Here is a 27,788-nt window from a genome sequence, read left to right as displayed (position 1 = left end):
CTCACTAGCCGCATCTTCCACTCGACTTCCTGTGCTTCTAAGCTCCTGCACACTTAGACACAGAGATCAGAACATAACAGGACCTAACCTAACTTGGTTGATCACGCCAAAAATAATCTTGGGATTCCAACAAAGTGTGCTCTAGAGTCAGGTGGATCAAATACTAGATAATGAAAACTTGACGGATCAAGGGGACTAGACATCCGGCAGGAAGTTCAAATGGATAGTTGGACTTGACGTCTAGCAAGACGGACTCGATGGGTCAACAAGGACTAGACATCTAGGAATTGGAAGCCTTGGTGAGTCAAAGGATCTGATGTCAAGCAAAGGAAGTCTGTTTGGCACAAGGTAAGCTAAGGTAAGCTTGGAGAGATCCTTAAAAGAAGGACAAGAAAGGACAAATCCTCATTATGGAGACAAACCTAGGCGACAGACCGAGTAAGGGTCCTACTTAGATTCCGAAGTTGAGATCAGACAGTTTATTAATTGTCCTAATATATTCTTAATACTAGTGATTGTGCACACGCGTCGCGTGTGTAATATAATACATTGAAATCACATTTACCCTTTATGATGAAATTATATTAATTAACGCATTTTAGCATTAAAATACTAAAGTAGAGTCATTAGTAGAGTCATTAGGGTAAAGTACTTGACTTTTGAAAATCTGAATTATTTTGGTCTTTGAAAATCCGAATTGTTTGGATTTTCGAGTGTCACCCTTACGTTCAGAATCAAGAATTAACCCATGCAATAGTGCAATAATGCAAGGGATGCTAGAGAATCCCAGCAACAAACTACTGTAACGGGCTTCCTTATAAAAAAAAATAATTTAATTTAATATTATACTTATCATAGTAAAAAAAATTAAGAAAAGTATATTTTTTAACATTGTTGGCCTAAAATATTTATAGAAGCTTCTTTGATCATAGTGTTGTCAATTCTGAGATGTGGGACTAAAGAGAACTATATTTTTTTATATAAAACAACCAGAGAAAATTAATGATGAGAAAAATTCATAATAATATGCCGCAGCTGAGTCTCGAACTCTAGATCATTGTTTCGCTTATGGAATTACTAATAAATCTTGGAATTATTTTTAGTGTAAATAGAAAAAAGGATATTAACGTAAATTCATTTTAGGCTTCACCAAAGTTAGTTAGTAAAGGGGGAAGATTTTTAATAAAATAGTAAGATATTACTTGTTACTGTGCTAACTTGGTATTGTAGAATACATGTGATTGAATTGGTATTACCGATCGACTGTACCATTAAGGCGATTGAATGACAAGGTTCAGTCGATCAGGCGTTGAGGTGGCGTAGGTATGTGACTTGGCAGCTGAGTCATCTGATGTGTTGACATTGCATTCAGGTGGACGAGGATAAGTCAGTGATGTGGTAAAAGATAGAGGTTTGTTGGCTGATGTGGAAAAAGATAGAGATCGGCATGCTGATGTGGTTAGATGCGGGGTCAAGGATAAGCATTGCGAGTCTGACATGATCGAGGATCGATGTCAAGGTGTTGAGGTGGTAGAAAGGCAATATACAGGTTTGGTCGATTGAACCTGTAGACCGGTCACTGATATGGATTTGGTTATCGAGGGGTGACCGATCTCGCAAACCGATCAACTAAAAACCAAGAAGCTTGACCAAAAGGCTTTCGACATCAACTCACAACCTCTAAAGTTTTCGTTCATGCTCAAAAGCGAACTTATGCGCTGCTGTGCTACTCCGACAACTATGCCCTACCTCATATTTGCTTTTTGGTATTTCTAAGTTTGGCTAGTACTTTCATTTACTATAGGGGTGGTAAGCTTGTTACCACACCCTTTTGTAAAATGGGTTTCTCCTCCTCCAAAGTCTTTGGAAAGGAGAAAGTTAGTGGTTGCCCACTCAAAATAATCCACGATCGGATTATGGATCTGGGAGTAGCAACCAGAGCTATGAACCAAGTAAAAAGAAAGGTATACTTGTGTGATTGGGTTTTCCGTTGCGACTTACTCTACATTTCTAAAAATAAAAAAGTCTTAAAATGAAAGATTTTGTTAGGACCCAAAAAATTTAAATATCTCTACAATAGTATGATATTATCCACTTTTGGCCTCAACCATCATGGTTTTGCTCTTAGGCTCTACCCAAAAGGCCTCATACCAATGGAGATATCTTTTTCTTATAAATCCATGATCTTTCCCATGTATTTTCAATATGGGACTATGTTTGCAACCCCAACAATCCCTCCCTCAAACAAAGAACCGCAAGATCTCCTCTCAAATATCAGGTCACTCTTGACCTGCTTAGGGCCTCCCTCGAGCATCGGGTCACTCTTGACTTGCTCAGGGTCTCCCCTACTTCGTTTAAGGTTTCACCTACATGGTTTAATCTTGGATCATGCTCTAGCTCGTACTTCCAGCGGTTAGTCCGGTAAAGAGCGACCTTGCTATGATACCAATTGTTAGGACTAAAAGAATTTAGATATCTCCACAATAATATAATATTGTTCACTTTGGGCCTAAGTCATCATGACTTTGCTCTTGGGCTCTACCCAAAAGACCTCTCATACCAATGGAGATATTTTTTTTCTTATAAACTCATGATTTTTCCCATGTGTTTTCAATGTGGGACTATGTTTGCAATCTTACAACCTTAACAATAAATCAACCCCCAGGATTTTCACCTAGAGTTCTCGACTCTAGCCCAAAGTCCTCGACCCGCCAAGACTTCACCCAGTCCCCCGGACCATGACTTCATTGCCTAATCATAGTTAGGACTTTCCACCTGTCTAACTTTAACTAGGACTTTTGCCTAAGACAACTTAGGATTTTCCTGCAAGCTCAGTCACACTTGTTAGACAACAATACAAATTAACTTTGAATCCTTTGTCATTATCAAAACATAGGTTTAATCGTCTGATACTCCCTGCACCAACAGATTTTACACATGCTATTCACCCTCCCTTCTAGCGCTTTTTTTATTATACAATTGGTATCAGAGCGGGGGTGTTCTGAATTAGTGCAATCACAGCAAGTGTTTTTTCATTTCTTTTCAGTCTTTTCTTTTTCAATCGCACTACTTACCCAAGACCAAGTCTTGGAATATCTGTTAAGTTTTGCTTTGTAAGAAAATGACACATCAAGAAGGTTATAGCACCCTATAACACTGTTCACCCTGCTCTATTTAGTGTTGATAATTTTGTCTACTAGAAGGGGTGAATGGAATATATTATAAAGACCCACATAAATATGTGGATCATCATCAAGATAGGGTTCACCCTACCTATCAACAAAGTCGGAGAGAAGCTCGAATGCAAGAATTGGACCCCAACATCAAGAGGCAAATCAAAGCTGACACAAAGGCCACTTAAACACTACAATATGGCTTAACCAAAGAAGAACTCAAACGCGTTGGACCATTTATTAGCACCACTAGGATAAAATGATCGAACTACTTGAGGGGGCCACCAACACCAAGGTAAAACGAGACCTTTTAAATAATTTATTTAATATTAAAATGTAGAACAACAAATCCGCGAGTTAACTACATGCCCGCCTCAAAGATATACTAAACGGGCTTCATTCCATAACATATCGAGAACCAGGATATCATAAGGTACGCTCTCAAAGCCTTCACTCGGAACACCCTATGGGCATCTATGGTAGATGCATACAAGGTTTCAAGGGATCTTTCAACTATTAAATTAGATAAATTATTTAGTGAATAGACTAACTCGGGTCAAGCTGAGAAAGGTATATCTTTGTTTGTAGGGCAAATCAAGAATAAGAATTCAAAATCAAAGTCCCGACTGGAACCAAAATCCGAAGACAAATCGGATTCAAGTGAGGACGATGAGGAACTAACCTTGGAGATCGTATGATAAAAAAGAAGGGTTTCACCAAGCGAGAGATCAAGAAGGTAATCTAAGCAAAGGGTAAGCAGACGAGTCCAACCCACATGGGATGAATCGTCTTTAGAGGAATCAGACAGGAGGAACCAAAGCAAACAAACTTTATGACTAATGATAAAAGAAGGAATAGCTGAGTCCTAGTCCAAGCCAAGTCACGAATTTGTATCTGGTTCAGACAAACAAGAAGATGTGGTAACATCTCCACTTATATATAAATTGTACACAATCATAACATATCAAACTAAGAAACTAGCTAAGTCCAAGGATCGGGTCTGGTCTTTTCTTAAGTAAAAGTTCTTAAGGAGACGACTAACCTTAGTCCCTCAACATATCAAGTTCAAGAAAGAACCTCAAATCAAATCCAAAAATTTGAGGAAGAGAATTACTTCTTGAAAGGTCAAGTTGAGGAACTCAAGGGTTCGTTGGAAAGGTTCACCTCAGGCTCCAAGTATTTAAATATGATCCTTGGAACTCAGCGAGTCGTGTACAATAGATCCGGACTTAGATTCGAACCTAAAACTTGATACAAATCTTACATGTCTTTAGTTTATCAACATACTAGAAAACAAGTCCAAGTATGAATCCCAAAATTAAGTTTGATTAACCAAGTAGGACCTAATCAATATTGGATCCTCAAGATTAAGTTCACTACCTAGATAAATGTTATCCAAGGTATGATAGGGGGAGCTAATAAAATATGTGTTTCACTAACCTGTTAACTCTTGCATGTTTAAATTAATTTTCTTCTTAATTTTGAATGGTTAGATAGGAAAAGGGTTGTCTGATCTGGACAATATAGTATCAAGATGTGGTGAGTTGATAGTATGTTATGGATAGTTAGTCTAAGTGTCTAGGTTGGATAGGACATATCTTACCTGATCCACTTAGCTAAGAGGAACTAACAGAAGCTAACTCACCACATCCTAAACTAATTAAACCAGGGTTTTGTACTAGTTGGTTAAATGTACAATTTCTTGAGTTGACTGTGTCTAAGAAAGTGATTGTTGTGTGGATTATGGCGGGGGGTGAATAATAATTACTTCGACTTTTTAGTAAAGCGAGATAATGTGAAAAATAAAGAAAAGCGATGTACAACAGTTGGTTTTACTTGGTTGAACCTTGATACCTCTGAGGCCCTTTCGATGAGTGCTTTTAGTTGGGCAATTCTTTATGTACTGATAGATCTGGCGATTTTAAGTACAAGCGATAAATAAAAATATCACAGACAACAGTAGGTAGTAGCAGGTGTTGGTTAGCCGATGCTGACTTTTCGATTAATAGTGGAGAGCTTCTGGATAAACCGGCGTGAGTCTAATCCCAGGAGGAATTGTTGAGGGTGGTATTTGCTGGTGGAAGCTTCTTTTATAGCCACTCGAGCACACAGTTTAGGGTAGTCTGGTGACACTATCTATCTGGCCGTCGTTGGATTGTGTCGTCTCACAGGCGCGTGGACCACCCTCGGGTGCGAGCCACTAATGTGGCTACCTCGTGAGCATACATGAAAGTTGATCCGATAGGCCTTGTTGCTTGGCGCTCGGCGTGGTTGGGTTGGCCGACAGCGCGCAGGATCCTTAGGGGCCGAACCCCTTTTCCAACTTGACTTCGATTTTTAATTTCTGCACCACTAAGTTAGCAAAACATGTAATAATATCTAAAATAAGTATTTGTGGGTTTGACTGTCAGATCCTATACCCGAAGTCGGAGCGGCTTGTTCCCTCGGCAGGGAGCAGCATGCGGCTGGTTTCTCATGGTGTATCTCGCCTGAAATCAGACTGCTGTTCATGACCTGCAGTCTTCCATGAATGACCCGTTTGGACTTTAGCTAGTTATTAGATCACCGGACGATTAGACTTCTGTTAGATATCAATCTATAGAGTCTTCGATTATTAACTTAAGCGGACTTTGCTTCTGAGTGTCGGGGTTCAGTGAGTCTTCGGTCTTATGCGGCTTGTAAAATGGATTAGAAAACACAACATTTAACTTTAATCCATTTGTCGACCGTGAAATCTAAGTTTGACCGTTGATAATGAATTGTCTGAAATAGGCCCAGTTCGATTAAAGAAGCCACGTTCTCGCCTCGACTTGAAGTCGATTTTAGAAATGTTAAACAGTATTATTTGAAGCTAACAGATACAACGGTGAAACGACCTCTCCAAATTGATTAATTTAATCAGTAAAATTGATAATCGTCTCCTAGCTATAGGGAATTGTGTGTTTGATTATACAAAATGGATCGAGATGGGAAAATAGTAAAATTAATTGAACTATGATTAACTACGTATTTAAGTCGTTAGTTTATTAGAATGGGTCCTCTCTTACTATTGTACTACTACTATATATGTGATGGGCAGCTTGGATACGTCTTTAAGGCACACCTATAGATCTAGGTTGCTGCATTTTCTGAAGAACATGTGGGACTTAATTTGTTTTTATAAAGGCCCGCGTGATGACGTGAGATGTTGGGTCGATAGAGGTTCGAATGTGGTCGGTGCATGGGTATATGAACCCGAGGGGTGTAAACGAAATGAATCACTAAAGGTGACTAACTCGACTATGATTGCTTAATAACGTTTTAGTCGAAAGAAGAGTTAGACGTTTTGATTAAAGGGCTGGAGCTATGATCACTTAATAGCATTTAATGAAAAGAGAGTTAGACATTTTGATTAAGGGTAATTTTTAGATGAATTACTACAGTATTAAATTATTTTGAAATTCAAAAAATTGACTTCTGGTCGATCGAATCGTCGACCAAACAACCCCTTTCAGTCATCCTATAGACCATCCGACTACAAATTAGGACAAAATAGATCTTAAAGATAGATCGATAATCCATAATCGGTCCACCGAACCTGATCAAAAAGCTAACTTTGACAGACGTTGACTAACGGTCGACCGATCTATGCGAGTGGGTCTATAGATAAAACCTTGAAATCCCAAAAAGCTAACTAGTTGACTTGACGTGTCGTCTATCAGTCGCCTGATAATCTTGATCGGTCGACCAATCCACATCGGTACCCCAAAAAGATTATCGGTTGACCATGACTATTCACCTATTGGTTGACCGATCGATACGGATCGGCCAACCTAACGACCTCGGGAATCAAACATGCCTGGTTGGAAATTGATTGGTTGACTGATTATTTAAGTGGTCAATCGACTGAAATCCCTATCGGTCGACCAATGCTATAAAAATAGTAGCTAGGTAAGGTCAACATCACCCCAAATTGTTTCTTCTCCTCTTCTTAAGCCATTGACTGAAACCCAAAATCTTTGAATCTTTCGAGATGCCTCAGTAACGATATGAAAACCCCTTTTTCTTTCCAAGTTCAAGTATATTTACTTCATTTAAATATTTTGTTGTAGTTAAAAACGTCAAGTTGACCAAGGTTCCTCCCATCCTAGCCAAGACCCTAGGTTTCTTTAAGAACTTAGGTTATTGTTTGAGTATAGGACCCTATGTAGTTATGGGTACACGATACTTAGATAGCACTTTCCTTCATGCCCACTGCCTTGACATAGTTGAGATCATCAACTATTATGCTCTCGCACATTTGGTTTATTGTAACCATTATATAAACATTGATATATACGCAAAATTTTACCACAATCTGACACCTATAGATGATCTGTACTATAGGACTAGGGTTGTCACACAGGACATCTTCTTTGATGTTGACACTATTAAATCTTTCCTAAACACCAGAATGCCCAACAACCACTTCTAATACTTTCTCAACTACCTGGAACTTTTGCCTGAACCATATTCGCATATTACTTTAAACATGATGCATCAAGAATTTTTCAATGCCCCTAATCATAAACTTGTGTATACTGAGCATTCAAGATAATATATTGTACAAGTTCATCATAGGTTGTTTTCTACCACTATTGACTAGAAACCAATCAATGATATGATCCTTCCACTTATTCCTCATGTATGCATTTAGGCATAGATTGGATATAGACATAGGATTGCTAGTTTTCAGAGCCATCATTTATTACTCCAGATTTAGCACCTCCAGAAAACTCCACCCATGATAACCGGTCATGGCCAGTCCCAAGCCCAGATAAAGGAGGAGGGTTGCGTTAGGTTGCCAGCTAGCATCAAACTATGGCAAATATTCAATGAATGAATCCATTAAACCATTGTGCTAATGCTAGGTTGTTCCCCGGAAGAAATGCGTTGCAGGGTCCGACTGTAATGTCTCGGCAAGGACCGCTACATCTCCAGAACTCGGGTGTAGTGATAAATATGCAAGAGTTCGCGTTACAGGGTCCGACTGTAACGTCTCAGCAAGGACCGCTACATCTCCATGAGAACTTGGGTGTAGTGTTAAATAGGCAAAAGTTCTCACACCATAGGTTAGATATGAACAAATATGATAGGAAAACTAATAATCTAAGATTTGGAACATGGAATATAGGAACTCTCACTGGTAAATCAATGGGAGTAGTAGATATGATGATTAGGAGAAAAATTAATATTTTGTGTGTACAAAAGACAAAATGGATTGGCGAGAAGGCAAAGATGATAGAGAACTCGGGTTTTAAGTTATGGTACACTGGAAAGAGTAAAGCAAGAAATGGAGTGGGTATCATTGTAGATAGTTTGTTAAAGGATGAAGTTGTAGGAATAGTTAGAAAAGGGGATAGAATTATAGCCCTTAAGATAATAGTGGCGAAAGAAACTATGAACATGATTAGCGTATATGCACTACAAGTAGGATTAGATGAAGCTACCAAATCAAGGTTTTGGGAGAACTTAGATGAAATATTACAAAATATTCCACCAAATGAAATGATTTTAATAGAAGGTGATCTAAATGGACGTGTCGGAGTGAAAAATGAGGAATATGAGAGAGTACATGGGAGTTATGGGTTTGGAACGAGGAATGAGGAAGGGAAAATTATATTAGATTTTGCGATAGCATATGACCTTATATTAGCTAATACGTTTTTTAAGAAAAGAGAAGAACACTTAGTCACATTCAAAAGTGGGAATAATAAATCGCAAATTGACTTTCTTATGGTTAGGAAGAAGGATAGAAAGATTTGTAAAGATTGCAAAGTCATCCCAGGAGAAAGCTTAACTATCCAACATAGGGTAGTAGTGTTGGATATACGCCTCAAACATAGTATCAATAAAAATATATATATATATAATTCCTAGAATTAAGTGGTGGAAGTTAAAAGATGGGAAGCAAAATATATTTAAGGAGAAGGTAGAAGTACAAGCATTAGGTGAAATATACAATGATTCTAATACAACATGGGATAAGATGGTATTAAAGTTGAAACTAGTAGCTAATAGTGTACTCGGTGAGTCAAAGGGACATGCACCACTAAGTAAAAAATCTTGGTGGTGGAATGAGAAAGTACAAGAGAAAGTGAAGGAAAAACGAATAGCTTATAAGGAATTATATATTTGTAAGAACGAGAAAACTTAAAAAAATATACAATAACCAAGAAAGAAGCTAAGAAAGTAATGAGTGAAGCAAAAAATGAAACTTTTGAACGCTTATATCAAAAATTGAATACAAAAGAAGGGGAAAGAGACATTTATAGAATAGCTAAAGTGAGAGAAAGGAAAACAAGAAATCTTAGCCAAATAAAATGTATTAAAGATGAATGTAATAGGGTATTAGTAAATGATGGAGAAATAAAAGAGCGGTGGAAGAGGTATTTTCATTAACTTTTTAATGAAGGTTTAGGTGACCAACTTAACTTAGGTAATTTAATTAGGTCAAATGAGCATAGAAATTTTAATTTTTATCGTAGAATTCAAACTTCAGAAGTAAAACAAACTTTAAATTAGATGCACAATGGAAAAGTCGTTAGACCAGATGATATTCCGATAGAGGTATGGAAGTGCTTAGGGAAACAAGGTATTGAATGACTTATAAAATTATTTAACATGAAATTGAAAACGAAAAGAATGTCTGATTAATGGAGGATAAGTACCCTAGTTCCCTTATATAAGAACAAAGGAGACATACAAAATTGTGCAAACTATAGGGGTATTAAACTAATGAGTCATATTATGAAACTTTGGGAAAAAGTAATAGAAAAAAGATTAAGGAAGGAGACAACAGTGACAGAAAATCAATTTGAGTTCATGCCTGGAAGGTCGACAATAGAAGTTATACATCTCCTTAGACAATTAATTGAAAAATATCGGGAGCAAAAACAAGATCTACACATGATATTCATTGACTTAGAAAAAGCTTATGATAGAGTCCAAGAGAAATTATATGGAGAATTTTATAAAAGAGAGGTGTTAGCGTAACATATATTGAACTAATTAAGGATATGTATGAGGATATAACGAGCAAAGTAAAGACTTCAACAGTAGCATTTCAATAAAGATAGGGTTACATCAAGATCAACCTAAGTCCCTATCTTTTACAGTAATTAACTCACCACATTCAACACACGTGTATGTTGTTCGCAGATGATATTATTTTTGTAGATGAGACACGTGAAGAAGTAAATGCTAAGCTAGAATCTTGGAGGGAAACACTAGAAGGGAAAGGTTTTAAGCTTAGTAGATTAAAGACAGAATATATGGAATTTAAGTTTAGCAATATTAGAAGTAATGAAACAATTGTTAAGATAGGAGAGGACGAGTTGCCCGGAACCGAGAGATTTAAATATTTAGGATCATTTTTACAAAATGGTGGAGGGATTGAGAGAAATGTCTTACATAGAATACAAGCAGGATGGGTGAAATGGAGGGGAGCGTCGGGTGTTTTATGTGACCGTAAAGTACCTCTTAAACTTAAAGGTAAGTTCTATAAAACCGTAGTTAGACCTGCTATGTTATATGGAGTTGAATGTTGGGCTATAACTCGAGCACATGAACATAAGATGAGAGTTGCAGAGATGAGGATGTTAAGGTGGATGTGTGGGCATACGAAGATGGACAAAATAAGGAGTGAGAGCATTAGAGAGAAAGTCGGGGTTGCATCTATTGAGGACAAACTCCGAGAGACACGTTTAAGATGGTACGAACATGTACTTAGACGACCAATAAATGCTCCAGTTAGGCGATATGAAACTATGATAAACATGTCTATCAAACGAGGAAGAGGACGACCAAAAAAGACTTGGTTAGCAACAATAAAACAAGATAAAATTTATTTAAATATAGATGATGATATAATAGTAGATAGGGCTCAATGGCGTAAAAGGATTCATACAGCCGACCCCACCTAGTGGGAAAAGGCTTGATTGTTGTTGTGTTGTTGTATTTAGCACCTCCAGAAACGTGCATGACATATTGTCACATCATTCGTAGGCAAAGTCAAGCACTTATCTGACCATTTCAACAAAATAGGGCTTAGGCAACTGTCCCTAGCCGATATAGGACAAAGGGATGATGGGACCTTTTACTATAAACCTTGACGAAGACCTTCACAATCGAAGGAGTATGAGAAGGACAAACCTGATGGAGCTGAGCTAGATAGTCGAGCTACCTCCCCTAGACTACGCCCAACCAGATTTTAAGGCAACCCCTCCACAGCCAGATAATCCAAATGCTCGCTTCCGGGAGGAGATCAATGGATGCTTGAGAGCGGATAGACGGACACTTCAACTCGATTGAGAAGTGGATCGACGATCGACGATCACTACGACTCACTCGCATAAGAGCAATAACAAATGATAGACATGATACGAGTTTGGTATTTCAACCAACAACCTCCGTCTTCCTCTTATTAGAGATAGATTGCTTGACTAGGTCCATTTTGGTTATTTTGCTTGACGTAGTTAAAGTTAGAGTTATTTAGTAGTTTTGTTTGACTAGAACCATTGAAGCAAAGGGTGAAGCCGTCACCTTAGTAGCTCCTCCATAGACCCTACACTATTTGGAAAGGGGTAAATCACAGGGCTTTTATCCTAGCACAACGATCCTTTGCGTGGGGGAGGTTAGTCACCCATCGAGGCATTTTACATCCGTTGAGAATTGGAACAACCACCCATGTAGATACTAATTGTGTCAATCTGTGGGAGTTTATTTGACTTGAACCATCCATGGTCTTATGTTTGTAGAACTTATATTTAATTAATCTATGTTTGAACTTCCCGTTATGCATATTTCTATTATTATTGCTTGCTTAATTATGCTTGGTTCAAGTGGTTAGAATATAAGTTGGGATACAATCATCAAATTACTTCATTTTAAATTGAATATTATATAAATTGTTTAAATGAGTGTAAATATTTTTTAAGATTATTTTAATATTTTTGAAAATATGGTTAAGTTTTTTTAAAAAAAAATGATTTTAATTTCTTTGGAATCTCATTATTACAAAAGACTATTAAGCACTTTGAGAATATTTTTTGAATTTGAATTTCAAAATGAATTTTGAAAAAAAAAATTGGAATTGTAAAAATAATGTTATTTTCATAACAACAATTTTGAAACTTTTAAAAATGGTTGAAATAATTTTGAAAATTTTAATTTTCAAGTTATTTTAAAAGCATATGGTTCAAAATCTAGGTTTCAAAAAGAGAGCTTAAAAACTCACTCTTTCAAAGTGTTAAAAAGCTAAGTTAAAATCTCTTTTGAAAATTTTCACAAATATAAATGTTTTACAAAGTGTTTTTGAAAACTGTTTAAGTACTTTGAATTTTTTTTAAAAAAAAATTAAATATTTTGCAAATTTTGAAAAGCTTTTAATATTTTAAAAATGATTTGAAAATCTTTAAGTATTTTGAAAATGTGTCAAAAGTTTTAAAGTATTTTGAAAAAGATATTAATACTTTGAAAGTTTTTAACATAGCTTTTAAGTCTTTTAAAAAATATTGAAAGAGCTATTAAGTACTTTGAACATTTTTAAATACCTTGAAATTTGTAAGTATTTTCAAAAGTTTACTAAAAGCTTATATACATTTTGAAATTTTTTAGAAAAGCTTGCATAAACTTTTTTCAAAATGGACTAATTACGCAAAAAAGTTATTTTTGCAAAGTGTGTTTTAAATTGATTATTCAAAAATTATTTCCATAAACTTATTTTTAATCTATTTTTGAAAAATATTTCTGAAAAATTGATACTTATTTAACCCTAAACTTTCTCATTTTTTCATGTATGTCAAAGGAGGAGAAAATATGTTTGAAGTATAGTTTAGAAATTTTTTAAAGGTAGAATTTTTTAAAGTGTTGAAATTTTTCAAAACCTTACGGGAAATTTAAATTCTGGGGGAGTGTTTAAATTCAAGGGGAGCTCTGCAAATTTTGATTTGGTTTTACATATTTTCCTTAACTTTAAACTATATTACCAAACATCAAAGAGAGTGAGATTGTTGGCGTAGGGAGTACTATAATCGAACTTAAGTTTTGACATTGAGAAAGATTTAAATTTAAGCTATCTTGTGGGCTAATAAGATATGTTAAAGTGTGTAGAATTTGAAAACCCTAGTAGGTCTGGTAGATCAAATATTAGGCAATGAATACTTGATGGATTAAGGACTAGATACTAGACAAGAAGTCCAAATAGGTCAGTTGGACCTAACACCTGACAGGACGGACTCGATGGGTCAGCGATAATCATATATCGAGGCAAAGGAAGTCCTAGTGGGTCAAGATATTTGACGTCAAGCAGAGGAAGTCTAAATAGGTCAGTTGGACCTGATGTTTGACACAAGGTAAGCTAAGGTAAGCTCTTGGAGTGGAGAGATCATTCTGAAAAGAAGGAGAAGAAAGGACGAATCATCATTATAGGGGCAAACGTAGGCAACTATTCGACTAAGGGTCCTACTCGGATTTCGAAGTCGAGATCGAACAGTTTATTAACTGTCCTAATATATTTTTCATATATTACTTATTATTCTGCTAACTTAGTGTTGTAGGGTTCGGGCAACCGAACCGTTCAAGAGATCAAACGACAAGGTTCAGTCAACTGGACGCTGAGGTGGCATAGGTGTGTGACTTGGCAGCTAAGTCTTTCAATGTGCTAACGTGACATCCATTGTCAACAAGGATAAGTCTCAGATGGGTGACGTGGCAAAGGATAGAGATTGGTTCGTGGAAAAGGATAGAATCGGTGTGCCGACGTGGAAAGAAGTGCGGTCAAGGATAAGCATTGCGAGGCTGACGTGGCCGAGGATCGACGTCAAGGTGCTGAGGTGACAGAAAGGCATTGGCAAAATGCTGGTTAGTTGACCAAACCTGTAGTGCAGCCAAATCTTCATTTTATCCCAGAGAGCTTTACTGATCACACATCCAAAGGTGTGGTCCAAGGTTTCGTCAGCAAGTTTACACAACGGGCAGATTTTCCACGGCACATATGGTAGCTTGTCTTTCATGCGGAGGTGGCCTTGTGCATAAACTGATGCTGCAGCATAATATAGGTCTTTCATACAGCCTTCGCCCAAGTTTTGGGCTCACTCCAGGGTCAAAAGAACTGGTAGGAGGCTGCCGACCCTTGCTGGACAAAACAGAACCAACCTGCCAGAGTGGCTTGAGCCTGCTGTACCAAACCTGTTCGGTCGTGTATTATGTCCCTGAGTTGCAGCAATTTCTTGATCAAAGGCAAGTCTGAGGCCTTGGGTTTCGAGTCCCATAAGTCAACGTACATGAGTTTATTCTGCCTGGTTAACATTAGTTAATTAGGAACCGTTGGAAGTTGTTATATTAAAGAAGCAATATGTGGAAATATAACTAGTTCTATTTCTTAATTTTATTTCTCAGTAGTGCTAGTGATATTGCTTCTCAGTTTACTTTTGTCTCTGCAAGTGGGTGATGATGAATCAAAACACCTGGAAACTTCAACAAGTGATGAAGTCAGAGAGAAGTGTCTTATCCTTTCGACTATCCCTCATTTCTGAAGAAATTTGGTGTTGGCCTAGGGACAGGTTGGCAGGGGCGCTGGGGGCGAGCGAATCGCCTTTTGCCACATGAAGAAATTTGCTTTATTTAGAAATGTGAGTATGCCACTATAACTTTCTCTCCATGTAGATTGTCATTTCCAGAGGAAAACAATGGCAGCCTAAAGAAAATTCCGAAACTGGATGATCCTTCTCAATATTCCCGGTTAGGGCTTGTGGAAGGGCATTCTATCATCCTAGCGTAAGATTCATCTGTTTTTGCTTTGCTGATGATCATTTCCATTTGAATTATGCAGCAAAGGAGAGCTGATTTGGACATGAGCCAACACATAACGTGACCTACATCGGATGGGTCCTCGAAGTATGCACTTCTATACTCTATGCTAAGCACCATAGAACTAATTAATCTTTTCTCATCAATATGGCACTCTTTCAGAGCATACCACAAGAGATCATAGACACCCATGAGCTGCAGACAATTACTTTTGTTCACCGGCGAGAATGCCAGCGCAATGATATTGTGGATTCGCTTGTAAGTCCAGAATTTTCAGATGATGGTAGCACAAATGGGGCTGTTGACTCCGACCCCCATTTGAATGATCAAGATCTACAAGAATTCTTGCACTTGTTGAGATTGTCCGGAAGTGGCCTCAAGATAATGGAGGCAGGACAGTGGAGGAAGCTGGCTCGCTGACGTTTTGGATTATGTACTCTAGCTCTCAGCAAATAAAGAATGGAGTTAAGCTTGTCGAGTTATACTGGCAACTACTTTAATCATTTATCTGGTGTTTCTTGGGACTTACTTTGAACTGATATTGGAATTGATTACTTTATGAGGTATGGCATTATCATCTGTATTAGAATTTAATTTGGTATCTACCACAAATATGCTACATTATATGAAGAATTATATCTAATTGCTCATGAAAAAATGAGTCCCATGTCCTCTTGTCATTCTCCTACAATGCTAACTTTTTGTGAACGCTTTCATGGCGATTGTTTTCCCATGAAGTATTGTTGATGGTTTACTATCTTATAGTATTTTTATTTTTAATGAAAGGATCACATGATCATATAAAAATTCAAAAAGAATTTCTCTTTATATTCATTTGGATGATCCAACATTGCCCTATGATCTAACTCTTTAGTTTATCAGTTTGATCCTCTCTCATGTGAATGAATTATAGTATGTAAATATCAACATCAATTTCTCTACCTCTAATGTTATATGGAAGAATTTGACATTTCTATCAAAGCTTTAAAAGATAGTTTCAAGCAGTCAAGTCAACTTACTACATAGTGTCTAGGCGGGCATTTAGGCGAGTGTCGCAAAAATTATTGCCCTCAACTCTATTTTTGTCCCATTTGTCTCCTTATTCAATAGCATAATCATCCAAAAAATACCTTTGAGTAAGCCTATAGCATTGACGACCTCTAATACTCATGTCTAGCGTTGACGGCCTCTAATACTCATCATAGTGCTTAGATGTTGGCAATCCCCTCTAATTCTTCTTTGTAATATGGAATCCTATCAAACCCTTTCCATTTTAATAGTGTCCTGCAGATGGATGTTTGTGGTTTTTTTACTTGCATATCCTTGTGATCATCCCTTCCCTGGTTATTTTATTCATTGTATATAGAACAAATTTAGTGTTTAATGTTTATAGAGGCTTGGTATCATTCTAAATCATTATAGATACATTCTTAATACTTAGAACAATCTTTCCCTGTTCAATTTTCCGGGTTTTTAGAGCCTCGAAGGCCATCAATGATTTTTGGTAAAATGTACTTAATGGACCTAGCGACCGAGTATTCACTCCAAACAAGTTGCCATGTTTAACTTTTTTTGATTCCAACATCCGATTCACTTTCAATTGGCACCAATGTGTTTCTGATACTCCAAGTCTTCTCATGTTAAATTTTATTGATTATATGGAGCCTTTGTAGCCATTAAGGACTTTTTACAAGAAGACCTTGATGGATCTAGACTAATCTAATTCACTCTAAATTGGCTCTATGAATTCTTGGCACTCCCTTGAGTTGTTCGATGTTCAAAGTTTCTTAATTCTAGAGCCTAAACTAATCTGATTCACTCCAAATTAACATCACTATATTCCTAAATGCTCCCTCACGTCTTTCTATGTTCAAATTTATTAATTTTGGAGTCTTTGAAGCCACCAAGAGCTTCTAACAAAATGTTCTTGACGAATTTTTTCATAACTATAGTCACTCTAAACTAGCATATTCGTAACACTGCTCCCCTGGGTCTTCTTGCATTTAAATTTCTTGATTCTTGTGCCTTTACAATCATTAAAGACTTTTAAAAAATGTCCTTAATAGACTTTTTCATGAATTATTCACTCTAAGTTGGACTAGTGTGTTCCAAACACTTCCCTGAGTCTTATCATATTCAAATTTATTGATTTTGGAGTTTTTGCAGTCATCCAAGACTTTTTGCAAAGAGTTCTTAATAAACTTTTTTCACATCTGATTCACTCAAAATTGGCACTACTATGTTCTTGTCAGTTGTTACTCTCCTAAGTGTTTTCATGTTCAATCTTTTTGAATCTAAAGCCTTTTTAGTCATTAAAGATTTTTTATAAAAGGTCATTGATGGATTTAGACTAATCTGATTCACTTTAAACTCCTTGTACTCCCCTTAGTCTTCTTCTCATGTCGACATTTACTAATTTTGGAGCCTTGCAAAAAAGTCTTTAACGGATCTAGACTAATTTAATCCACTCTAATTGGCACCATTTTATTCATAGCAATCCTCTTTAAGTTTTCATATGCTCAAGTTTTTTTTTTTTTTAATTCTAGAGCCTTTATAGCCATCAAGACTTTTCAAAAAAATGTTTTTGATAGACCTATATTAATCTTCATTCACTTTAAACTAGCACTAGTGTATACCTATCACTTTTTCTTGAGTGTATTCCTCCCTCTCCTTTGAATCTTTCCATGTTCAAATTTTGCTGATTTCAAAGCATTTGCATCCATCAAGGATTTTTTGTTCACATATTATTTCAAAAATTGGATTATGATCAAGAAAAGCTTCAAGAAATCCACTTAGAGATTCAATCATGTATTAAGAAATGTAACAAAGTGAACAAGCAAAGTCAAGCCAATGTGGCCCTCTCAGTTTACATTCAAGCTATAATGTGTATTCATGATTTGATTCTTAGATATGACATATTGTATGATATTTTTCTTAAATGAGATGATAAATTTAGAATGTTGAACTATTGGACTATCCATCACGAGTACTTTCAGGTTTCTTCTAATGGCCCGTGAAAAATTTGAGTAAAATTAGACCAGTCATTTTTAAAATTAATCGGTCTAAAAACTTGAATATCTAATCAAGCTATATGGTAGGCAGTCTTAGGAGCAAATTAAAGTCAAGCCCTTTAAAAAAGTGCAAAAGAGTTATAAGAATAACTAATTGAGCTCGTGAAGATGCACATGATTCTAGAGTTGCTAAGGGAAATTTATTAACCAATCAATTGCAAAAATTTCAAATAAAAGATAGAGTCCATGAGCCAAATGTCGGTTCAAGGATATCATAACTGTTTGCATGCAATTAAAGAATACAGTGGAAATTAAAATCTCAGGATACGCACTTCAAAAAAATTCCTTTGACTTCACTTTAGTGACTTTTTTTTCAAATTGGGTATTCAGTCTCGATTCATTCTATAAAAATTTTCATAAGTTATTAAAGTAAATAAGAAAATCCTCACAATAGACGATACATCAATCCAATATTCTAAGATCAACTATATATTAAAAAAAATATCTATTAATTCGTTCAACTGCACTATTGCACTATTGCCTCAAGGCACTTTAGCCTTAAAAGTGGGGATGAAGACTCCACAATTGAAGTTATTGATGCAATTGTGCCTTGAGTGGTCAAATTCAACCTTGGATTTTATTATTCGGAAAAGGGTTTAAATTATTTGTATTTTATAAAATTGTGCAACAAATATAATGGTATGAGGATGAGTGTGGATTATGACTTGCTCGCCAAGGCAACATGATCAGCGGCCCGAGGGTCTAATAAAATTCAGAGCAGATTGAATGAGGCGTCTAAGGAATCACAAGATGAGAAACATTATGGTGTCATTGAAGTAGCTTGTGGAGTTTGATAGTACACATCCAAGGGATTACAAGACGAGGAGCATAAGGCACAATGAGAGTGTTGAATGTGTTACAATTCACTCTTGTGAATCTTGTTGAACCTATAGCATCAACAATGATCCATGGACCAAACAAGCTGCAAGCACAACTTGATAGAATAGCCTAAGAAGTTAAGGAGTAAGAAGAATTTTTCTTCAAACAAGTAGCATGTAGATTTTGGAAACAAGTCTAAGAAGGCGTTTGGTTAAATGATGAGAATGATTATGGGTATGAGTTTGATAGTAGGGTGAAATGGGAATAGGAATAGAAATGCAACCCATCAAGTTATATGAGTTTGGTTGATTCCCATAAATCTAGTAATCATTCCTAAAATGTCATTCCCAAACCCACAATCCAAACATTATCTTTTACTATCATTCCATTCCCTCATTCCCAAACCCATCAACCAAACACCCCCTAAATTATTTCCAAGATAAAGTTATGGTCGTGCAAGATTCATAGAGAGAAGAGTAAATTCATATGCACGTAGATTCTATAGAGAGATTGGATTTTAGACGCAATCATTAGAATGATTATTATTAGGATTATAATCAAAATCTTACATTAAAATTATACAAAGAATATCATGAGATTATAAGATGGAAGATATCTCCATGATATGAGACTTTCTGAGTAGAACCTCAAAATAAATCAATGAAGACTTAAATTTAAAGCAGACAGTATCATATCATTCTACAAATATGTGAGTTCCATTGGTCCAACAAGTGATATCAGAGTCAATGCATCATGTCTAGGATCTCTTCTGCAAAGTTCAATATGGTGAAGTTCGACAGAACTAGAAATTTGGATTGTGATATAGGAGGGTTAAGGATTTGCTAGTGTAATAAAGCATGATGAAAGGCGCTAGGTGAAAAGAAACTGAAAGAGATGGAAAGATCATATTAGGAGGAACTATAGGTAAAGGCGGTTGCAATGATTAGACTTTTTCTAATGGATAATGTGATGTATCATGTTATGGACGAGGAATCACCGTTAATAATATGGCAAAAACTGAGAAGTCGTTACATGTCCAAGTCATTGATGAACAAACTCGATTTTAAGCAAAATTTGTTTGTTCTTAAGATGACAGAGGGCACAAATCTGAGCCAACATATCAACATTTTCAATCAAATCGTAAGTGATCTGAAACTGGTTGATATGAAGTCCGAAGACAAAAGATAAGACCTTGATGCTGTTGAATTCTCTACTATCATCTCCTATGTACGAGAATTTGATTACAACTCTAGTATAGGGAAACGAAACCCTCAAGCTAGAGGATGTCACATGTGCTCTTTTGGGATTTCATCAGCAGAAAAAAGCTAGTGATGAGACATCTCAAGTTGAAGGGCTCATGGTGAGAGATAACTAGGCAAGTGGTAGGAGCAAAACTCAATATGGGTCAGGTAACGATAATAAGACCTGATCTAAATCGAGAAAGAAGAAGATGATCACATACTATAAGTGCGGAGTAAAAGATCACATCAAAAGATATTGTCCAGAGAGTAAGAAAGTCAATGCAAAGAATAAAAATGACTAATCGAAGCCTACAAATATAGTGGAAGAAAAAATTCAAAGACGGTGATGGTGATATGCTTTCAAGTTCATCAAGTTCAGAGCAATTGATAAATTCTTGGATCCTAGATTCAACATGTTCTTATCACATGATGCCTAACAAGGATTGGTTTGACAACTATAGATTGGTGAATTCTGGTTCTATTTTGGTAGGTAACGATGCATCCTACAGAGTCCATTAGAATATGGAATGTTAGAATCAAGATATTTGATAGTGTGATTAGAATGTTGAGTGATGTTAGACATGTATCAGATCTAAGGAAGAACATGACTTCATTGGGCACGCTGGATGGTAGCAGTTGTTGTTACAAATCTGCAAGTGAAGTAATGAAAGTCAGTAAAGATGCTTGAATGAAAATGAAATGACAGAAACTAGCAGGGAACATATATATGTTGTTGGGTACTAAAATTGTAGGTGGAGTTATCGTTATGGAATTGAATTAGATAAAACAATTATGGCATATACAGCTGGGTCATATAAATGAGTGTGGGATGCTAGACTTCATAAAAGAAATTTATTGAAGGGTGTTAAGACGTGCAAATTCGAGTTCTACAAGAATTGTGTTCTTGAAAAACAAAGCAGAGTATAGTTTAAGACAAACATACACAAGACGAAGGGAATTCTAGACTATGTTCATATGGATCTCTAGGGATCGATCAGTGTAGTATCATATGGTGGACACTTATATTTTATGAGTTTCATCGATAACTACTCACGAAAAGTCTCAGTGTACTTCATGCATCTCAAGCTAGAAACTTTCTCAAAATTCAAGATGTAGAAATTAAAATAGAGAATCAGACTGGAAGAAAGATTAAATGTCTTAGATCGGATAATGTCATAATGGTATTGAGTATACAGATTTAAAGTTCTAGGAATTTTATGAGCGACATGGAATCAATAGACACTTCATGGTTCGCAGGACACCACAATAAAATAGTATAGTGGAAAGGATGAACAAAACAATAATTGAGAAACCTCGATGTCTCAACTTGAATACAGGGCTTGCGAAGAACTTTTGGGCAAAGGTAGTAAATATGACATGCTTTTTGATTAATCGATCATCGAGGGTAGCACTAGATGACAAAGTTTAAGAGGAGGTATAGACGGGAAATCTAGGTGATTACTCTAGCCTGAAAGTATTTCGATATATAACCTACATGCACATTTCTAGTGAAGACAGGTCAAAGATGGATGTGAAGTGTAGACGTATAGTGTATTTTTCTAAGTAATCAAAAAGAAATAAAAAAACTTCAAGCTTTGGGATCCTAAGGCGAGGAAGGTGGTGATCAACAAAGATATGAAATTTGATAAGAGAATCATATTATAGCATTCTCAGGGGGAGATAATCAAATACCAAAAAACTACAGTAAAGAGAAGGATGTTGTGCATGTGGGGTTAGAAACTCATGATCTTGATGAAGCTAACTCAAAGCACATGGAGTATACAATCAAACCACCTACTAAGTATGACTTTGAAGACTTAGTATCTTATGCACTTTTCACTAGTAGTAGAGATCCCACCACTTTTTAGAAGGCGTCACTCAGTTCAAAGAAGGACAAGTGGATGAGTGTCATGGCGGAGGAGATAAAGTCATTTGCATAAAAACTAAATTTGAGATATGGTGGAACTTCCTCATGGGAAGAAAGCTATAGGATGCAAATTGTATCAAAGTCATGGTCAAGATAAAATCATGTGGAGAATCTTAACAAAGAAGGTAGGGGAGGCCCGAACCATAGAAATAATGGTAGGAGACTCCTAATAAAAATCTATGATAAGCCCTGGAGGTAGGTGGTGCTCCAAGTATTTAATGTAAGGTGTGGAGGTGTGGATCCAAACACCATGGAAAGGAGTGACCTCAATTGGAGTAAGCGGTTCTTAGTTTGAAGAGAGAATTATTATAATTATAAATTAAAATTCTATATTGAAAATATATGAAAAAGATCATGAGATTATAAGATAGAAGATATCTCCATTGATATGAATCTCCATAGATTTTTTTAATAGAGCTCAAAAATAAATTTATGAGTACTTAAATTCAAAATAAATAATATCATATCATTATAAAAATATACAAATTTTATTAATAACTACTGATGATCAAGTTGTAATGATCAATTCAGGATTGATTCAACTAACTTAAATGAGTAGATAATATTTGTTAGCAAATAAACATGTGACTTTGAGTTGACTGTGAATGAGTTGATGCTCAAGACTTTATTGATAAAATATTCAATGATTAATATTTTATTTGCAATCCATGATTATTTATATTGAATATGATAATATTTTATTATTAACTATGTACGGACATTCTGCCGAACTTTTCAGGGAAATCCAGCACTGCCCTTGGCGCAACTTCTCCACGCTTAGTTTAACTGCAAATGGGGGAAGAAGCAAAAATAGTATAAATTGAGGCAGAGCTTGTAACGGCTTCTCTCGAGCTCTTTGCTTTCTTCTTCCGCGAGAGTTGCTCTTCTTTCCTTTCCTCTTCTTCATCGCCTTCTACTTTCGTCGATCCGGCTGTGGCGGCACCTGATGGCCGCCGATCGAGCTCATCTACCCGCGCATGTGGTAATGTTTCTTGATTCATGCTGGATCGCGGTTTTCGCTTTCTTTCTGTTCGATCGCGTGGACGAATGTAGTTGTTGTTTGATTTCTGGGACCTTGATGCCGGATTTGGTGGTAGGTTGGCATGGCTTTCGCGAATCAGTACTACCAGATCCTTACCAGTTCCCCTCAGCTTCTCTTCCGCTTCTACAAGGAGGGAAGCACGCTAAGCCGGCTGGATCATCGGGGCGAAATGATCTCCGTCACCGGCATGGATGTAAGATGCCTTGTTTAGTTGTCTTCATTCATCTCGTACTTTTATTCTTCTTATTTATGAGGTAAGAAAAAAAAAAAACAGCGGCAATCGTTTTGGACTAAGTGGCGATTCTTTATTTCTTTCTGTCTTTTATTGTTTGTTATTGTAAGATCTACTGATTGGGTATCTTCTGTTTGGTGCTTGGTGAATGACGGAAAGGCAATCAAGGAGAAGCTTCTTTCCGTTGACTATAGCGAGTACAGGGCGGAGATTAAGACAGTGGACGGGCAGAAATCGATGGATGGCTGTGTTACTGTTCTTGTGGCGGGGTATCTCACCGGGAAAGATGACGCCAAGAAAAAATTTGCTCAATTTTTTATGCTGGCCCCTCAGGATAAGGGATACTATGTTTTGAATGATATATTTCGTCTTCTTGCTCCTGAACAGGGTATTATTTTGGACTTTAAAGTAGCATGTTCTTTGAATCCAGTGCCAAGGCCTAATAACTTAGTCCTTAATTTCCTCTTCTTTTATGATTTGTGGCAGCTGAGCAACTGGAACAACAGGAAAACGAGGTACCAGAAGAAGAGAAACTGGATGAAGCTGAAACTATTGATCCTTCAGCTGAGATTCCTTGTAGTGTCCACCAGGAAGTGCAAACAGGAAAAGAGATTGATGGAGTTTCTGAAAGTTTGCAGGCAGTCACTCTGAATCCTAGTTCTTCTACTACACTGGAAGAGTCACCACGAAGGGAATCATATGCTTCTATTGTAAGAGTTTCTTTATTATAAACATTTTGCAGTTGCATCATTTCATTCTTTAACACTTTGTCAAGTCTCACCGAGCGATATAAAATATACTTGACATGTTAACATATGAATTTTGTAGGCTGATTTGTTTATGTATGCCAAGATGAAAATTTGATGAAGCGCTCGATAAATAATTGAGCTTCTGATTCTTTTTATTTATTTGTTTGTTTTTATCTTTTTAACATTTGCTATCTACATTTTGTAGAAACTTTTTTATATAAAACTCTCTTTGGGCATGTACTGGTTAAACATGTAATTTAGTTAAGAGAACTAGTTTATGGTGCTTCCAACTCCAGTTCTTATTCATTTGGGCATGTACTGATTTTTTTGCTTGGTTTGACATAATAATGGATAAGAAAAAATATGGATAATGCAATAATTGAATCAGTTAGAGCATATGAGAAGTAAAAGAACTGCACAATTCATTAGTTCATCTATTGGGGAATTTAAATGAATAAGAAAATGAGCCAGGAAATTGATAAATGGAGATTATGACAATGTTGCATGACTCAGTTGTATTTTTCTTAGTGTTATTTGTTCTTTTTTATACTTGAAGGAATATATCCTACGTACATCATATTTTGTATTTTTCTAGTTGGTTTGTTAAAATTGCTTCTTTTACAGAGTGGATGAAGTTTTAACCATTAACAGTGAAATATATGACTTAGTAGGTTAATGTCATGAAAGAGAAACCTACTCCACCTGTTTCTCCGCCTGTTCCTTCTAAAGCTGCAGTTGTAAAAACTGGCCAACCGGCATCACCAATTTCAATACCAGCTCTCGTGACTGAGAATGGCTCTGTTACTCCTAATGCTGCTGATAGCTACAGAAGGCCAGAACCAGAAGGTATGAGGAAGTTTGATGAGAGTTCTTTTTCTTGTCATTATTTTTTGTATCTTTGTTATGATAATCCTTTTTCATCTCAGCTGTTGGCTATTCAATCCACTTAAAGAATCTTCCTTTGTATGTCACACCTGAACAACTACAGGAAGAATTCAAGAAATTTGGACCTATAAAACCTGGCGGAATACACATCAAATGTTTCAGGGTTCTTTTCAACTCTTGTTTGTATTTTTTGTGGTTACTCATCTTCCAAGCAATTTTGTTTATATAAGTGATAATCATATTCAAGTGCAGCACAGTGGAATTTGCTTTGGTTTTGTGGATTTTGAAGTGGCTGATGCTGTTGCAAGAGCAATAAAGGTATATGTAAATGTTTTAGTTCTGTTTATAATTGAATATAACATTGCTTCCATGCCATAATGTAAAACTGATAGTTTAAAAAGATATATATGCTAAAATCAAGTCAGCTTATGAACATGTCGGTCCACTAGTTATCTAATTTCCTTTGATAATAAGGATATGAATACCATGTTTCCCCTTCTGACTTCAGCAACCAGCTCTTATTCATGGAAACAATTTTCTAATTGCAGATACCTGAGATAAGGATCAGTAGCTTTATAACCATGTTTTTTGTATGATTAATTTATTTCTAACAGGACAAGTGCTTGTTTTTTACCTTGGAAAATCATACAGTCACCTATTTTTCTTGACTTAGTGTCTTGTTCAATGTTCATGTCTCTCTCACTCCAATAATGTTTTCTTGCCTTGTTTTTCTCTTTTTGGTCATGTTTGATAGCGCATGGCGGGAGCTTCGTGCACCGGGCTGCCCTTTTTTTTTTTTTTTTTTTTTTTTTTAGTTATTTTAGAGATTATAAATACATGCATTGTAATCACACTTCAGATATATATCAAGTTTTCTTTTAAATTGTATCAGAGTCTACCCTGCTACCCTTCTCCCAACAAAATTGCCTCTTGTCTATCTATCTCTCCTTCCCTAGGTCATAGTTCCCCATCCTCTCACAGTGAATAGGTCTCCACCCCACCCTCCTCTCCCCTCACCAATGATTTGGTACACCACTCATGACGAATTACCCTGTTATGGTTGGTCTCAAGCTCGGATAAAGGAGGAGGGTTGCATTAGGTTGCTAGCCGGTGTTAAACTAAGGTAAATGTTCAATTAATGGATGCCACCACTTGAATAGGTCACCTCCCACCTCAAAGAAAATGCTTATCAATTTCTATTAAACCAAACCAAAACCTTCTTTCCTTTTTGTGTTATTATGTTTTTGTTATAGTTCAGCTATGATGATATGTTCTACTAATGCTTCTAAACTCAATAATCCTATCACAACCAATATCAAACTCATCGGAGGATCTACTCATCTTCTTCTGGCTCAAACATTTGAAATCTTGGCTCTTGGCTCATGTCCCTACTTCTAAATGTGAAAGATCTTTTAGTATGATTGAATTCAAACTTTACTATTTTTATATAGCTCTTCAACTATATGGTCTAATAGTAGTCGCGTTTGTGATGCTTCTCAGTAGATGTATTCACACAAGCAAAATGTCTTTTATATGGTCCAATAGTAGCAATGCATCCCACCTTCACGATGACAGAATATATATATATATATATGTAAGTAAGTAAGAGAGAGAGAGAGAGAGAGAGATTCATTATATTTTGGGCTGAACCAATAAACCTATTTGACTCATTTTATACCAAAGAAACCCATGTATACACAAATATTGATTTCACTCCCACCCATAGCTACTCTAGGTTGGGTAGTTTTGAGGAGGTTATAGACACAATACCATACATCGTTTTCGGAGTACTTCACTTTTCTCCGAGTCAAAGCCTTTGGTGATATTTATCATGCATTTCTTGGCCTAAGCTTTTAATAGAACTAACATATTCTATGCTTGTTGTTTGGTTCTTTGAAAGCACTATTACAGAGTACTCTGTATAGTATGATAACACATATCCATAATAATTCACACTTCAAAATACGCTTTATGATTGTGATTCTCTTATATAGCAGAGTACTCTATATAAAGTTGAATGGATTTCAAGAGTGGTTGACTGTTATATTTGTTTTGGTTTTATTACTGAGCATTTTTCTTTATTCACAAATCTTTAAATATTCAGGCTTCCCCTGTAACAATAGAAGGCCGACCTGCGTTTGTTGAGAAACAGAGGTCTAGTAATTTAAGAGGCAAGTAACATGAGCTATTATGTCATATTTATTTGAAGAACATGCAAAATAGATATTATTCTCTTGAAAGTCAGACATTTTTCCAATAGTTTAAATTCAAAATTTGTTCATTTGTTTTGTGCAGCCAGCAACAGAGGCAGGTACAGAAATGAGAGGACTAGAGGGCGGAGATATCCTAGTGCTGCGAGTGGGGTTTATGGCAAAGGTGAGGACAGTAGTAGGACAGACTTTGGCGATGGAGGTGGCAGTTGGTCATGGTGAGGTTGAACCAAAGAGTTGACCGAGGATCATCTGGTGGTCGAGGGAATTGAAGTAGGGACCGACAAGTGACGAAACATGTGGCATACCTCAAGCTTTGTTGGCTCTGTCCTTAAATTGAAAGGCTACTCCCTCTACATGGCTAGCCACTGTTAGTCTCCTCTCAACACAGCAATTAAGTTCAGCTTAACATACTATTTCAATGCTCTTACCACATGCCACCAGATGGATAGTTGACAATTATATGCAATTAGAAGTGAAAAAAAAAATGACAACTTAATGCCAAAAAAGAGATGGTAATTGATCTCATTGTGCTATATAAACTCTATTAGTTTCAGCAGACACCAATGTTAATAAATACAAGTGATTGAGATTTTTCGAAGTGTAATCA

General features: G+C 36.3%; 1 protein-coding gene across 9 annotated transcripts in view; it reads left to right on the top strand.

Moving 5' to 3' along the window:
• Positions 1–27,788, top strand: part of LOC122042915 (nuclear transport factor 2-like) — a 35,822-nt gene extending 8,034 nt beyond the window's left edge. For 2 of the 9 annotated variants that reach the window (XR_006129389.1, XR_006129384.1), the window contains 3 exons: positions 14,637–14,824; positions 15,025–15,089; positions 15,165–15,669. Coding sequence is in view for 2 of the 9 variants with exons in the window: in XM_042603310.1 (XP_042459244.1) it covers positions 23,007–23,042; positions 23,158–23,295; positions 23,494–23,722; positions 23,821–24,044; positions 24,755–24,929; positions 25,010–25,131; positions 25,221–25,286; positions 27,073–27,139; positions 27,264–27,400 (1,194 nt within the window). In the remaining 7 variants the exon portion in view is untranslated. Of the gene's footprint in view, positions 1–14,616; positions 14,825–14,858; positions 14,953–15,024; positions 15,090–15,164; positions 15,670–22,802; positions 23,043–23,157; positions 23,296–23,493; positions 23,723–23,820; positions 24,045–24,754; positions 24,930–25,009; positions 25,132–25,215; positions 25,287–27,072; positions 27,140–27,263 lie in introns of those variants that run through there. The other 7 variants (XR_006129390.1, XM_042603310.1, XM_042603311.1 and 4 more) reach the window with 7 other exon arrangements.

Source organism: Zingiber officinale, chromosome 2A (genome assembly GCF_018446385.1).
Source record: "Zingiber officinale cultivar Zhangliang chromosome 2A, Zo_v1.1, whole genome shotgun sequence".
NCBI lineage: Eukaryota > Viridiplantae > Streptophyta > Magnoliopsida > Zingiberales > Zingiberaceae > Zingiber > Zingiber officinale.
The sequence above is the reverse complement of the archived record's forward strand: the minus strand, read 5'-3'. Positions and strand labels throughout refer to the sequence as shown.